The sequence below is a fragment of the Triplophysa rosa genome, linkage group LG4 (genome assembly GCF_024868665.1).
Source record: "Triplophysa rosa linkage group LG4, Trosa_1v2, whole genome shotgun sequence".
Classification (NCBI taxonomy): Eukaryota; Metazoa; Chordata; class Actinopteri; order Cypriniformes; family Nemacheilidae; genus Triplophysa; species Triplophysa rosa.
Window position 1 is genome coordinate 20,428,498 of NC_079893.1, and position 17,054 is coordinate 20,445,551.

Below are 17,054 nucleotides of genomic sequence, written 5' to 3' on the forward strand. Positions count from 1 at the left end.
ATTAAACGAGGCTTCGAGGCAACAAAAATTGCCTCGATTATTTTTTGTATTTACTCGAGGAATCGTTTCAGCCCTAATAGAAATAGCTCATTCTAAGATCATTAAAACATAATGCTTCATTATGTAAGGTCTTTATACACCTCTGAAGACATAGTTATGTATATTATACTGCATTTCTGTCAATAGATCCTCCTAAATATTACACAGCACCTTTAAGTGAGATTAAACAGAATCTGCATGCACGAACAAAACTAGAACACTTATTCACAAATCTGTCATTGACAGATGTTTATTAAATAAAAACATTTTGTCCAATGCTTTCAGCGATTAATTATAATACTTAAGTCCAAATAACACATTTTTACCATATCATAATTGTTTCTATTGTGATGTACGTGTGATCCAAACCAATGAAATGGACTTTTACCGATCTCTTTCATTCCTCAGTGTAAATGATCAAATCTGTTTCAATCTAGTTAACTAGATAATGCTGAATACTGAGACAAATGTCTAACCTTCTTTAACATAAAAAGTGTTTCAGCAGTGGTTAACCTCCCAGAAATTGGCAAGCTTCAGAACGGTTATTCTTTAACTAAGCCTCGGTGTCCTTTTAATTTATCAGTCTGTGTTTTATGCAAGTTGCCTCACAGAGTCGATGCATTCCCACAGTGCCTGTTGACCCAGCTGTCTTTGTCAAGTGCCACGGCAGCAGGTGTTGTTTTCACGGCCACCCTGCAAGTAATGCAAACTGTTTAGTAGCGCCGCTGACCCCGGCGTCATTAACAGTGTTAGACCAATCCTCAAGGGAGCGTCTTTTTCCCTCCCTCTCTTTATTTCTTTTGCACTATCCATCTCTCTTTCTCTCTCTCTCTCATCTTTTCTGTCGCTCTCTTTTTTTAACAACGTAACAGCCTGTCACAACAACACAAAAAAACAAAGTATGGACGAGAGAAAGGGGAGACCTGATATGGGTGCTGAAAGCAGTAGAGGGGAGCATGGGAACCGCTCCCCCACTGGACCCCCCAGTGCATCCTGCCAGAATTCCCTTGTTACCACCCTACCCCAGCCATCAGTCACTGAAGCTGTCAGGGCAACTCAGAGGTCCAACATCCCACTCTTTCACATAGACACTCATATATATACTCCCTGTTGCTACCCCTGGCATCCACAAACGACACCCAGATATTGCTTGAGTACCCTAATGATGATGTTTGTTTCTGGGGCAAAGTAGGTTGAAGTTGATCGTCATACAGGGCTTCTAAATAAATGGCTGCAATAAATGTCAGAACATGCTTGTCAGCTCAAACTGACCCAGATTAATTCTGTGCCACTAATGAACCCAAATGAATTTGCAAAATAATCATGAACAGATCTGCTCAGTTCATGAACTGATTTTCCTACGAACGTATCTATGAAGGTATTTTTGGTGCAAAACAACTGAGCGCCTGTGAGAGTGGAACTTGTAGTTGTAGAGGTCGGCCACACATGTGTATCAGTAAATTTGAAGTTGCAAACTTGTAGATTTTTTTTCCTCTCCCGCAACACAACACAACACAACAGTTACGCCTTCTTGAATCCTTCAGTGCAAGTGTACAAATCCAGTTCTACAAATCACAAACTAAGATACTCGTGCACTCACATCTTTTGCTAAGATTGCTGCAGTAAATATGGTGCAAAACACATTCACACACCTGCACTAAAAGCAAGCGTTCACAGACGAGTTTGTGTGAATTCATGTAGTGAGAGTTGAATGCTTGTAAAATATTTTTTCACAAATTAAAGGTTTTATTCGTGGACATCTTTCTAACACAAACACAAGAACATAACAACAACTGCTTGAATCTGCTGCTGCGAGTCTCTGATACAAGTTCACACACTCTCACTTTGAGAATGTGGATTATACTGTATATACACTGTAAGTGTTAATTTGACCTTTTTAACACTGGCGATTTTACTGTGCAGTAACCATATTTTCTTGTTTTAACTAAGAAAAATGTGTTTTTTGTTTGTTTAACTGTAGTTTAATTTTCGTAAGGGATTGTCAATGTAGCTGACCAGCATACTTATTTAAAATAAACCAGTGTATTCTATGACGATTAGGGCTGTCACGATTATTAAATAATCGTCTCATCACGATTGTTTGACCTCATCGCGATTGTTTCAGATCATCGCACATGCACATCTCTATTGAAGACACTAGGGGGAGCTGTAGTGCATCTGCATGTTGCATATGTTATTGTATATATTGTAACTAAAGTATGGTAATACTTGTAAAAATGTACCACCACAACACAATCACTTTAAAAAACTAAAGCATATACCACAAAAATAACCTGCAGTACAATTTAATATTATTTCAGTGTGAAAACCAGTCTTCCAAAATCTCATTAACATAGAAGTAAACTTTTATTGTAGTCTTGCAAGTGAGAAAAAACAGACTAGAAGCTTTTCTATGACTGATAGCATTTTAATGGTGGCTTCAATTCACTCCTGATCAATTTACTTAAAGGTGCAGTTCTTAATTAACAGCGGCCACTAGCGTTGTATTATAGATTTGCCACGAATCGCTCAGTCCAAACACGACGGTGGCCACCACAGTACAAAAAGATGTCGTTCTCATGTTGACGCAGGGAAGAGATTTTGCGGGCATTAGAAAGACTGTAGAAAGAGCTATGACTTATGTATTACATAAAATAAAAGGTTTGTGGATTTCAAGTTTAAAAAGAAGGATAAAAGTCAGGCAGGAGCTAGGACCTGTGTTAATATTATAAAGACTTTCCAGCAGAGACACGTTAGGACCCCGCGGTACTGAGGCTTTTGGCAGATATACTCACAGATATCTATGGAGATACTTTCCAGCAGAGAGACGCTGGAGAGAAAGATCGTCTAAAAATCACCCCCGAGGAGGATGCTTTGATTCGGATCAGTATGTGAGTAACATACTAACATACCAAGATATGTTGTTGTGTAATGTTAGCTGTGTGACGGAGAAGTTTTGAGCGTCATTGTTTATCTGGAACCGCTTTAATATTGTACTCGTCCAGATACTGGAGAGAGAGAGAGCGAGAGCGCGCTGGAGCTGAATCTGGAGAGCGAGCGAGAACGCGTTTTACTCTTTTACTCAATGATGAGTAAACTGTCACTTAATCCGCGGGTCACATGCGTTCCGCACCGGAGAGCACGATCTGTATGGATCATGGATCTTCCTGCGATCCGTTTCACCACGATACCGCAGCGGAGAGGAAGAGGAAACGCGTGTTTCACACGTGTATTTTAATTCCCGATTTCCACTTATAAACACATTTGAAAAAAAATCAGACAACGGGTCATTTTTTCGTTTTCATAATCAACGCAAAAACCGGAAAACAGCTGGATTCCCGATTTTGATGTTCTAATTTCAAAAGGAAAATCCGTTGGCCGCCAAGTACACGGACCATTTTCACACGTGTATTTTAATTCCCGATTACCATTTATAAACACATTTGAAAAAATTGGACTTTTTTCGTTTCCCGTTTTCTATAATCAACGCAAAAAAGAAAAAAGCTTGATTCCCGATTTTGGTTTTATAATTTCAAAAGGAAAATCCGTTGGCCGGTAAGTACACGGACCGAATTCACATAAACTCGTCTGTGAATGCTTGCTTTTAGTGCAGGTGTGTGAATGTGTTTTGCACCATATTTACTGCAGCAATCGTAGCAAAAGATGTGAGTGCACAAGTATCTTAGTTTGTGATTTGTAGAACTGGATTTGTGCACTTGCACTGAAGGATTCAAGAAGGCATAACTGTTGTGTTGTGTTTGCGGGAGAGGAAAAAAAATCTACAAGTTTGCAACTTCAAATTTTGACTTCAAATTTACTGATACACATGTGTGGCCGACCTCTACAACTACAAGTTCCACTCTCACAGGCGCTCAGTTGTTTTGCCCTCTATCCACTACAAATGTGATCGGAGGAAGTTCTATTTGAAAAAATAACACCTTAAGCCTGGCTCAGATTACAGGATTCTCGGCCAGAATTTACCCCGATTTCCCCTCCCGAGAATCTTTGAAAAAATCGGGTCCAGAACCTCGATCGGGTCCGAGGTTCGGCCCAGATTATCACGTAATGTGAGGCGTTCACAGATCGAATCTTACACCTCCCGATCTGCTCCGAGAGAGATCGGGGCCGCCCCGATCATATCAAACATGTTTGATATTTAGGATTTTAAATCGGGGTGATGACGTTGGTACTTTCGCAACAGCCAATGAGAGGCACATCTGCAAGGTGACTGACAGACCTTTAAAAATGTCGACCGCGAAAGCTCCTGCAAGGGTACGTTGGACAGCGGAGATGGAAGAACAACTTGTGGCAACAGCATGATTGTCTATATAATGTATCCTCCAAAACATACCACAACCGCACAGATAAGGAAAAGAGCTGGGGAGAAGTCGCGTCGGTTTTAAATGTACCGGGTAAGTTAACTGCTAACGCGCAGCTTGTAGTTTCGTTCAACAGATTGTTATTTGGCTATAGGCATACAGATAACATGCGTTTATGTGTTTGTTTTTATGCTGTATCTTATAATCACATTGGCATTCATCTTTATTCTCGGCAGCAACTATTTTTTTTCTTCCGTTATTTATTAACATTAAACTTAAGCGGCTCGCCCAAAGCACAGTCATAACTTCAGCCCTAGCAAAAAGCATTATAGCACCCCCTGCTCAAAATACGTTCCCGCGGCTTTGGACAGACAGACAGAGAATCATTCAGAGAGCGACAAAGACGTTACACAACCGTTGCCAGGTGAGATCACGTGAAATTAACTTTGCGATGTCCCTTTGTTTACTTCTGTTTCCCGGTGAGATGACGTGAGAGGCGTCCTCTGGTATGATAATCTTAATATTATCCTGTAGTTTGGGTGTCTTAGAATGTCTTTTGATGTGCAATTATGAAATAAAAAAACTTCCAATCAAACTTTCTAAATTTTTATTTTTGCACTTGCTACCTTTAGGCTTATTTATAAACACAACTTTACGCCCCAACGTTTTCTTATCTGGACATTTCACATTCATAAATGCAAGTTTACAAAGGGCAAACCTATTTTTGTAGTGCTTGAAAAAGAGATTCAAATGTAGATGTGATGTCAACATCTAAAAATAGTAAACCCATTAAAACGGTTACTATTAGCTCCTTTTACAAAACTGCATATCCTATGGATATGTAAAATATGTGTAATTTAGTTGTACACTGATGAGTGTGAGCTTGTTTAAGATTTTAAATAAGAGAATCTGTCAAGATTCTCCTTATGTGTGTGCTGCAACCAGAATTTTTAATCTTTCCGGATTTTAAAACTCCTGTAGTCTGAGCCAGGTTTAAGATTTTAAATAAGAGAATCTGTTAAGATTCTCCTTATGTGTGTGCTGCAGCCAGAATTTGAAATCTGTCAGGATTTTAAAACTCCTGTAGTCTGAGCCAGGCTTTACTTTTAACGCTACCACAGACTTATTTTAGCGGTTGAGAACCATAGCGTTAACCGTTCTTTGTTAAAGGAGAGGTTGTTCGAATGGTTTTACTAGATGTGAAATAAGTCTCTGCTGTCCCCAGAGTGTGTATGTGAAGTTTTAGCTCAAAATACCCAGCAGATCATTTATTATAGTATGTTGAAGTTGCCCGTTTCTGAGTGTGTGTAAAAACGCACCGATTTTGCTTGTATCTCTTTAAATGTTAATGAGCTTTTCGTCCCAGCCCCCTCTCCAGAGGAGGGCAGAGTTTCAGGAACTCGCTCTGATGCGTACCGGCCAAAACAAAACATCAAAATGTCAGTAATTGTTAGTGGTGTTCTGCCCTATATGTACGAACCGGAGTCTGACACTGATGGAGAGACACAAGAAGTGACAACCTTAAGAATTGAACAGGACGTTTCCGAATGGTTAGTTGTAATTTTGCAGTAGATCGATAAGCATTAGCATGGTACGTCATGATAATGTATAAATCGCTGTGCAGGTGCTCGTGTGGGAATTGCAGTAAAATGACTACAGAGCCAGAGAATAAATGCTGCATGGAGGTCGAGCAGGTATAGTTTAGCATTACTACAGTTATACTATGCTTTCAACGTTGTTCTATCATGTACTGTCACACTTTACGTATTGTTTACGATAAGCCCGACAGCATGTGAGAGCAGCGTCAATAAAAACAGTTAGATGCTGTACTTCTATTGTTAGCAACATTACCAATATAGCGCGATAACAAGCACATTAAGAGTGGCAATTTTGAAAGGCTAATCAGCAACGATATGAGGTGTGATACTTAATGTTACTGCTTCTGCTGGATATGAGGACTGGGCACGAAGTGTTGGTATTGCTCCCGGTTTCAGTAGCAACTTCGTTGAAAGCCCAGCGTTGTACTGGCCCTTATTCGTGAAGCAGTCCGGCGTGAAATGATTGGCGGAAACGTGAAATACTTTACCGATTCTCAGCGAGACATTGCCTTCATAAATGAAATTTAATCATGCTGTTGTCTATAACTCAGCTTGCGGGAGTCTATGGAGACAGTTATGCTGGTCGGTACATCCTAATACAGAAGTGCCTCCGTGGCGCAGACATTGTGTAGCTCCAGTGGCGTTCTAACGATGGCACATTGGCACCTTTTGAACTTCCCACATGGGACTGTGTCTAAGCAAATAGGGCAGATCGTCACCACTGCTGGGTGGGCTTTGCCGTTGAGTGACGACTTTAACGGCAGAATTCAAATCTTTGCTTTTACCAGCAGGGTTGTTGAATTACGCAAATTATTAAAAAAGGAGTGAGCACATTTTTAACTGTTTAGACTGCTTGTTTACAGACATTGTGGACACGTATTAATGTTTTAACACATTATAAAAGTGAATTTTGCAAAATGCATGCCCTTTAAATTTCACATCAACATCAACTTGATCAAACAAATAGCCCATGAACAGTGTTGTGGAAAAGCGAACTGTTTTGATGAACCTGAAATGCATTGAAGCAGCACGTTGTCTTCTTCAGTTCTTAAAGATTTAAACTAATATTGTTCATTATCGCTCTCTGTTGTTATGTCAAACATCACGCATCAGTTTGAGTTATATATTTAAGAATAAAAAAAAATACTTTAGCAGGGCTTTACAGTGTGACATATGCACGTGCTATGAAAAAATCGGTCTGTGCTAATAAATTTAAGTGTAGCAGGCTTGCGATACAGTTTGGCAGGTGCATTAGACAGACCGTCCATTTATCTAGAGCCCTGATCTGCGCGATGTGGGGAAACATGGAAGGAATCATGTAAGCGAAATTCTACTATTTAAATATGTCCTCTGCTTGTTCTACGTGTGTACGAGTGAATGAGCTGCACACTTTAACATGTTTCAAGCGTGACACTCGTGGATTTGTCTGTATCTCACTATACGAGTACATGAACTCGAGTTCTGAGTTTATTTTACAAGCGTTTCACTGTTTGAGTGAACAGTGAAGGCACCGTCAAACACACTGAACCTCAAGCGTCTTTGCGACTACCGGCCATAATAAAAGTCGCTTAATTTGAACCAGATGAAAAAAATATTTACTTGTAGTAAGTTTATAAACTAGTAGTAAAGAGTAAAAAGTAGTAAACACTAGAGTATACTTTTTAACCTTACTATAGAAAATATTACTGTAGTACCCAAGAATTTCACTATAATTATTAATTTATAAATACTATAGTATACTATAGTTTTTTTTAATGGACAAATGTATTTACCATTGTAACGTTATAGCAAAACATTGAAAATACAGAACTCGGAACAATTAAAAAGGAAAAAACGAATTTGGGAAAAACTAAAAATGATATGGCCCTAAATTATCCATCTGTTTGTAACATTAATGTCCTTTGTCATTTACCTGCCTATTTATGTAATGAACTGCACTTTTTATACTTGTGCTACAACTATTTGGCCTGTGCTACCAAACTGTAAGCCTCTGTAGCACCGGTGCTATGTGCCAAAAAAGATAACGTACAGCCCTGTATAGTATATTATAGTATATACTCTTGTAAACTACAGTAAAATTTCTAGATACTAAAGTGTTTTTTGAACTTCCGTGTCATGAATTCTATACACGAATAGTATACTTTGTTATAGTAAAGTACACTCCATTTACTGTATTAAATTCTATATACGAAAATAATGTACTGTATATCTTAATTGTGTGTATCTTTGGGTAGTTTACAAAATAAAACCATACTCATTGAAATCATAATAGTATTGTATTACATTGTTCTAAAAGGTTCTTCACAGTGATGCCATAGAATGTTTTTTTAATTCCACAAAGAATGATTTAGTAAGGTTGCATCTGAAGAGTTTGGTTCCAAAATGAGATAACTCTGTGTTAAAAAATTAATTAAAATCATGTTTTTATTAATTTATCATGTTTTTATTGTGTTAGTTAGCTGTATTTTTAAGTTATTATTGCTTAAATCAAAACACACCAACTGCAGTTTGATTGATATTAATTGGAATGCACAATAAAAAACATGATTTATGAAATTTTTATCTCATTTTGGAACCAAACGCTTTATCTTTTTCTTACCTTTTTAAAATCTGAAGAAACTTTTTTCACCACAAAGAACCTTATATGAAACCGAAATGTTCTTCAGATGGTAAATGTTCTTTATAGAACCATTTAGACAAAAAAGGTTCTTCTATGGGATTATGAAGCAGTGTAATTTAAGAGTGTAACTATCTTTAATCAATTTATAAAAGCTACATTGCAAAAATTACTTTCTTAGTCTTTTTTTTCTTGTTTTCCAGTAAGAATGTCTAAATATTCTTGAATCAAGATGTATTTTTTTGATGAGCAAACTGACCTAAGAAAATAAGTCTCGTTTTTAGTCAAAAAAATATGAAATTTCAGTGAATTTGTGCTTAAAACGAGCAAAAAAATCTGCCAATGGGGTAAGAAAAATAATCTTGAATTAAGGTTGACCTTTTTCTTAGTCACTCAATTCAAGATTATTTTTTTTACCCCATTGGCAGATTTTTTTTTGCTTGTTTTAAGCGCAAATTCACTGAAATTTCATATTTACTGGAAAACAAGAAAAAAAGACTAAGTAAGAAAGTCATTATTTGCAGTGTAAAATTATCTTAATGAGTAGCTTGTAGCTTCTCAGACTACAGTTTCAGAGTAGCTTTCCCAACTCTATGCCACTTCTAAGACATAAGCAGAAATGAAAATGTATCAACACAAATTAGTCAATTGTTGACCTACAGTACTTGTTCAGTGGCTTGTTCTACCATTGTTATGCGGACGACACCCAACTTTATTTGCCTCTGAAGCACAAAAATGGTCTAGACTCCATTTCTGCCTGTCTTCTGGATGTTAAAGCTTGATTTTTTTGTATTTAAATGAGAGTAAAACTGAGATCATTGTGTTCGGCTCCCCTGATATTCCAAACATTGCTCAGTTGATTTCTGGTGTTTTAACATCTTCAGCAAAACCATGTGTAAAAAAACTTAGGAGTGGTCTTAGTGCACAAAATGTTTATTATAAAGAAACGCGTTAGAAATAGTAGAAATTGCATTTATCAGGGCTCACTGAAATAGTATAAAAAAGGTGCGTCCGTGTAATTTTGCAAGTGTCCGATCCCACACCCTCACGGCCATACGTTTTCTGCGTTAAACAGCTACATTAACTGGCTGTTTGGCTTTGCTTGTTTTTGAAAGGGTCATTTATATTCTCATAGTTTGCCATCGTGTTAATGTTCTCCACGATCTGTGTTGATTCACATTATTGGCGTAAATCACTCATTTGTGTATAGGGATTTGTGTCCCATCCAGAATGCCAATCACTCGCCGGACACCTGGCTACCATGTCTCTTCTGACATGGTAGCCAGGGGACTAAAGTGTTCACTAATGAAATAGTGCAAATACACTAACTGGCTCCGCGGACGGCGCCGTCTTTGATTTAAGACAACTATTCGATGTCTCGCTTGTCATGAATTACGCTGGAAGAACCCAATTGCAGGCAGCCGTGGTGAGGTTTTAACAAAAAAGGGTTTATCTACAGATAACAAAACAAAAACCCACAATGGGGAGACAAAACACTATAACAAAGAGAGATTTCAAACGATAAACAAAAAACTTCCCACAAGGGGCAAAACGAGAACTACAAATCATAAACAAAACCAAACTTACAAAACAGGCAAGGTAGGGCATGAAAACGAGAACTACACGAACAAGCAGCATACAGGAAACAGGAAACAATGAACCGACACAGGACTAGGAATACACAGGGTTTATAAAGGGGAAAGCAAACGAGGGATGATAACACAGGGAGGGTGACGGGCAGGTGACAGGGATCAAACACTAAGGAGAAGCTAACGAGGTAACGAGAGGGCGGGGCTAGAAGACGAGACACCGGAGAGAACGCATATTATGTTGTGACAGACAATAATATGCTTCTCTCCACACATAACCAAAGGCTTTGTCATGACTCTGCTACAGGACCAAGAAAAACATGACTAAATGAAGCAGAGCCATGACAGAAGCCCCCCCTTTAATGAGCACCTCCAGGTGCTCACCAAGGGGTAGACGGACGAGACAAGACAGACTGAGACAGTGACAAAAACCAGACAAACATGGTGAACATGACAAGGGGCAGACAGGACAACAAGACTACAGGATTGGGGTGGGATAACAAAAATAACAAACATGGGAGGGGGGGTGGGGCAAAGCAAGAGTTCATAGGGGGCAGTCCAAACTGGTTGGAGGGAATAGTCCCAGTCCCCGGCTGCACTCGAGGGCGCGGAGTCCTGGGGGACTTAGGACAAGTCCTGAGGGGGACAGTCTTTGACCCTGGGAGTTTCCCAGGGGCCGGTTTGGCTGCCGGACTGGGGACCGGCTGGAAGGCCGGCTGGAAGACCGGCTGGACAGGGCTTGATGCCGGCTGGAAGGCCGGCTGGGCAGGGCTTGACGCCGGCTGGGCAGGGCTTGACGCCGGCTGGACCACCGGACTGGACGCCGGCTGGACCGGACTGGATTCCGGCTGCACCGGACTGGACACAGGACTGGACGTCGGCTGCACCGGACTGGACGCCGGCTGGATCACCGGCTGGGACGCTGGCCGGGACGCCAGCTGCACCGGACTGGACGCCTGCTGCTGCACCGGACTGGACGCTGGCTGGATCACCGGCTGGGGCCGACTGGATTACCGGACTGGACACCGGCTGCTGCACCGGCACTGGACAACGGCTGCACCGGACTGGACACAAGACTGGACACCGGGCTGGACGCCGGCTGCACCGGACTGGATGCCGGCTGCACCGGCCGGGTAGGAGTCCACGCTGCCCGCCGTTGCCTCTTCTTCTTCCGCCTAGCCACCCGGCTGGTGGTCGGGTGATGGAAGGAGGTATACGGAACGGCTGGCTCCGGCTGGGACTCCTCGGAGGTGGTTCCCCAGGACTCATGTCTCCCCCGCTTGCCACCTAGGCTTACTGGTGGCGAGGCTGCAGGGGTTGAGAACAGCGGTGTGGCGATGCCTAAAACCCCGATCTGCAGGGTCTGACCCTCCTGTATGGTGGCCAGCGGAGATGGGTGGTAGTGTCGTGTTGAGACCCTGGACTCCGGTCGGTTCATGACGTACCGCCACACGACATCGAAGTCCAGTGGTCTCAACGACCGCATCTTCGCCCGCGACAGGGGGTCCCTGAGACCGGCATTAAAAAGCACTGCCACCTCCTCCTCCCCGAAGACATCCTCCTCTGCGGCATCCAGGAACCTATACAGATAGTCCTCGATGTCATCGTTCCCCTGACGAATGCCGCAGAGGAGGCGAGCCTGGTGGGACCGTCTCGTGCCCATGCTGCCTACTGGGTTCGTAGTGGCTTGTGTATTCTGTCAAGAAATGGTGCGTAGAAAGAACCCAAGCGCAGGCAGCGGCAATGACGGGGTTAACAAGACAAACTTTATTTTGACAAGAAACACAAAACAAAAACCCACGAGGGGGTGTAAACAAGAACAAGATAATAAAAAGTAAAGAGGGACGTAAACTAACTAAGCACTAAACTAAACAACACTTGACAAAGACTAAACTAAACACTTACTGTGACAAGGGGAAACAGCAACAAGAGACACAGGCACACGGAAGACATCTGACCACTGACTGTAAACATGCAGACCACAGACCGAACGTAATACACGCAATACACGAGCCCAGGACAATGAAACAAGAGGGCATTTAAAGGAAAGACAAACGAGGGATAACGACACGGGGCAGGTGTGGGTAATGAAACACTCAGGGAAAGATCACAAGGAAACGAGAGGAGCGGGGCCAATGACGAGACACTGGAGAGAACGCATATTATTGTCAAAAGGACAATAATATGTTTCTCTCCACACATAACCAAAGACCCTGTCATGACTCTGCTACAGGACCAAGAAAAACATGACTAAATGAAGCAGAGCCATGACATCGCTGCCATAGTTTGACCAAACTCCCTATAACATTGATTCCCTTTATATAGACTGTGCCTTTCCTGTCAAATGGTTTGCCAGCTGATGTGCCTTGGGATAATAGGCTGTAATTAAAAATGCTAACAACCATCAGTGTATGACGATTTTATTCATGAAAACACTTCAATAGCCTACACTGAGTGTATTAAACCCGAGTATTTTATTTGTAAAATTAAAACTAAGTTAAAGTAAAAATGTAAATTTAATACTAAATAGAATTTTATATTAAATTATTATATAAAATTTTATATGTGAAATTAAACTGCGATGTAGAAAAACTTTTTGCATAGTGGTATGAACCATCAAAGGCGATAAAGTATAGCTAAGAGCGGTCCAGACCAACCTTACGAAAGTGTGACTTACAGAAGGTATACTTAACTAAGAAGGTTTCGGGAAACACTTCTATTAACTTCTATTAACACTTTTAACGATAAGGTACAGCTTAAGGTATAATTTAAGAACGACGTGCGTTAAGAAGGTTTCAGGAAATGCAGCCCAGATCTGCTGTGTGAACACCATCCGGGAAGAAGTCAGGTTGACTGTGCTTTTGCGGTAGCCACACCTAAACTCTGGAGAAGTTTACCTATCCACATTAGAACTGCACAAACTTATAAAATACAATTTTAAAGTAAAGTTAAAAATGTATCTTTTTGCTACATCTATTGTCATATTTCTTGTTATATGTTGCAAGCATAACTTGTGCTATTAATTTGATGAGTATTTAAATGAGATCTGTTCAGAGCTCAGACTCTTGCAGATGATCTAGATGTTGGCAATTCAAGCTTAAAGACATTCTCACAGAAACTGTAGACTTTAGCAAAGTATTTAAGTAATTGCATCACTGTGTAGCAGACACTAAAGAGATCTCATTTGTTTTTGTGTTTATTGTCATCTCATTTGTGCGCTTCTTCCCTGATGCTGTCTACAACCCTCATCATTAAGCCTCCTATTACAACATCACTCTCAACCTCAACTTTCCCATATACCAACTCTAGTGAGAAACACAGGATGTGAACTCACTAAGAGCTCTCCAGCCTGTTTCCCGTCTGCCTGTTTACAGTTACTGCTTCACTAGAGTCCAATTACAGTGTGTATGTGAGTGTGTGTGTGTCTGCCTGTTGGGTATGTCAACAGCCCTGCTGGTCACTAATAGATAGCCTTGAAGAGATTTGCTTGGCTCATTAAGCAGTATGTTTAGCTAAGTAAAGTATAAGAATGTTTGGAGAGCTGAACTTCAGACAGGTTCATCACAAGCCACTTTGTGTGACACTGAGGTTGTGCATTCGAAATCCATTGAACACAAAAGCGTTATTGTTTCCAGACATTGCAATGTTAAAACAGCATGACATCATCCCATCACAGGATGGTTCATTTGTTTCTAAACATCAGTTTTCCATATGTATGTTTATGTATCTTGTCAAAAACTAAGTATTTCTCTGATTAATACGTGTTTATATGTTTGGTGAGTTGAAAGGCAAACAGGTACACAAGTCCCATACTTGATTTTTTGCTTTGCGGGGTTCTAAACATTTAAATACAGTTTAATTTACTCTTGATCGGGTTGTGTTTTTGGCGCATCTTCATCTAAGGGCAGAGAACACTTTGTTTTTACTATCAGTTTGCCTGAAGTGGCTAAGTTCTTCTCAGTTGACCATGAATGTTATGTGACTTGTGCAGGCCACAGGTTCCTAAAGAGTGCAGACGGCCAGTAGAGGATCCAGAGATGCTTAGCACCGCTTGTTCCCGAGAATGCAAGAATGGACACTGTACACCAACTGGCAAGTGCTGCTGCAGCCCTGGCTGGGATGACCCTTTCTGCTTACGAGGTATGGGGGACCACACAAGATCTTTTGCCCTTTGTTCCTTAAAATTTCTGTCGCCTTCTCCACCTAACTGTACTGGTGCACAAATCTCCAACTTAATTCTGTTTTCTCATGTTCCTTACAGCCAAGTGTGAACCAGCTTGTCGCAATGGCGGGGTCTGCGTGGAACCCAACAAGTGCCTCTGCAAAGAAGGCTTCTCGGGGGCCCAGTGTGAGATAGGGGAGCGTGGCATGCGAGGGGACGGTGAGAAAGACAGCATACTGGAGCACATCATTGACATGACCTCCTACCTGTTGGACCTCACCAGTTATATTGTATAAAGAGCAGGTCAGGGTGATAAAGCGCTCTTCTGCAGTTGGCAGACTGAACGTTAAGGAGGCCTTTCAGAGTTCGCCTTCAAGACACCATCCCTAATCTCCACCTGATCCTCCTCTCCCAGCACTGTTCTTTTTCATGAGCCACAGGCTTCTGATTTTCAAGCTCCCCTATGCCATCTGCACTCCCCCCCGCCCCCCACCCCCCCATGTACAAATACACGTCAAACAATAACAGGGTGGTCAATAGGACCACACCACGTGTAGCTCACCAAGGGGTCACATGTTGGAGGTACCACGCCGGACTCAAGGGTATTATAGAAGTCGTCCTGTTGGCTGACCAAGTCTTGGTCCACTTTAAAGTCAATCATCCCTGCAACAATAATGGACTCATAAGGCACTGGACACCCCATATGAGACCAACGTGAATGCTTGGCCCAGCCCCAACATGGGCACCTGTACTACAGGACTCGGAACACCAACTGGGATTTTTGGGACAGAAGTATAACAAACAGCGAATTTAAGGAAGTCAAATGGAAAGTATAAGAAACTGAACTGTACCATAGAAAATAATCATTGCTTTGGGATTCACAGGTGCTTAAAGAATGAGGGAGGTAACACCAGTAGATGCCGACAATACGACACGCCAGAAACTATTGTCTGTGTATAACTGGACAATCATTGGATGGGACTTGATGCCAGTTTACCATACATGCAGTTTCATTAAACAGATCTGCTTAAATGTCATTGATCTATAAAATGATCAGAATAGATCCTGCAAAGTCAAACCTCTGTCCCATTGAGTGAAGTGAAATCTAAATCTTAAGAATGTTCTTACAGTCACTTTGCATTTAAAACAATTAATTTAAATGAATACACATAAAAAGTTGGAGATGGTTTGCAGGATAACCATAAACAGGATCCTGCTTTGGTTAAAGCTACAGAATACTATTTTCCTATGTTTGTCCATGACCATGCACGCTGCTTTCATTGCAAATTGTATATCTTATCATATTGTAATATGTTCATGTATCTAGTTTTTGTGTGATGTCATGCACAGGAACCCTTTTTTATATGAAAGATCCTTGTAAGAAGATTTAAACAAATAACATTACTACATTTACTTTCAATACTGTTTTGTCAGTCACAGTGGGCAAGCTTCACCTGCAGTTTCTGCTTTTTATAAACACAAAACCGTTATCCGTTTTTGTCATTTAAAAAAGGGAACAAGGCTGTTGACTGGTGTACATTTCATATAGTAATGTAGTTAAATGGGTAGTTAGACTTGCCATTATTTGATAGAGGAAGGTTTATTTTGAAGGAATAATTTATGGGTGAGGCGAATAATAGCAGCCTGTAAATTCATAATTTAATGTAGGGATGGATCCTAAGACAGTTCCAACAAGGAAATACATCTATAAAAATCCAATTTAAAGAAGTAACATTCTCTTCCCATCAAGAGTACTTTGCAGACTTTCCATGCTTTTTTTTAAATGCTAAAAGCTAAAGCTCTCATTTTAGAATGCTTTTTTTTATTCAGCCTGCAGCTCATGAATGAATAGATTACAGTGACACTATTATACTTTGATGGCATCACCAACCCTGAAAAACGGTTGTGAAAGTGAGCTTATAATTTTGTTTACATACATACTTCACCATATTGCCTCATAAAAGCATAAGCTGTTTTTCGTTTTTGTAATTGCTGAATAAAAATGACTGAAACCGTACATTCTGTATATCAGCTTTAGACTATTTTGTAACCAGTCAGGTCATCAATATTTCACCTAATGTTTAATTCACCCCACCATTTTTTTATGTGCTTCTAAAATTAGTAAATTGATCTTCTAGGTTTACACTCGCCTTGAATAGTTCATTGTATTCAGTGTTATTAGTGTAACTGTTCATTTCTCCCAAAGAGAGGTATACCAACAGCAAACCATAAGTGTTTATTACTTTATATTCAGTGCATTTTTAGAACTCTTGGATCATGCTGTAGATCTCCTTGATAATTTTAGCACTTAATGTGAAACCTGCATTGGAGCTGCTGGGAAGGTGTCGTGTGAATAGAATAACCCTGTTTCTTTTATTATTTAAGTAGTTACACCGTAAAGTTATTTAAATTGTCTACATTGTTTTTACTGTTGTATGTGAAGAAATATGATCATTTATTGTAAATAAAAGTAGGGTTATCTTGGGTTCTTCTCAGAAATATCAATATGTTTAATAAAGTCTATAGCATGACGAGAACATGAAAGACTCCTTTAACTTCTTTCTGTAATCTCTGATCATGTGATATGTATGTGATGCTCCTACCTGGGATTCATGCTTCTTGTCCAAAAGTAGTACATTTTATTTGGAAGAGTAAAATCTTTCCATATTTTCTATCAAGAGATTGAGTCTAAAGCCCTATTCGCACGGGATTAGTATTATCTGGGGACCT

The 17,054-nt window shown here is 40.4% G+C and overlaps 1 protein-coding gene across 1 annotated transcript in view; it reads left to right on the top strand.

Annotated features, from left to right (window-relative positions):
• Positions 1–16,854, top strand: part of hhip (hedgehog interacting protein) — a 50,950-nt gene extending 34,096 nt beyond the window's left edge. The window contains exons 12-13 of the mRNA XM_057332653.1: positions 14,154–14,302; positions 14,424–16,854. Coding sequence (XP_057188636.1) covers positions 14,154–14,302; positions 14,424–14,620 — 346 coding nt within the window. The 3' untranslated portion in view covers positions 14,621–16,854. The remainder of the gene's footprint in view (positions 1–14,153; positions 14,303–14,423) is intronic.
• The last annotated feature ends 200 nt before the right edge of the window (positions 16,855–17,054 follow it).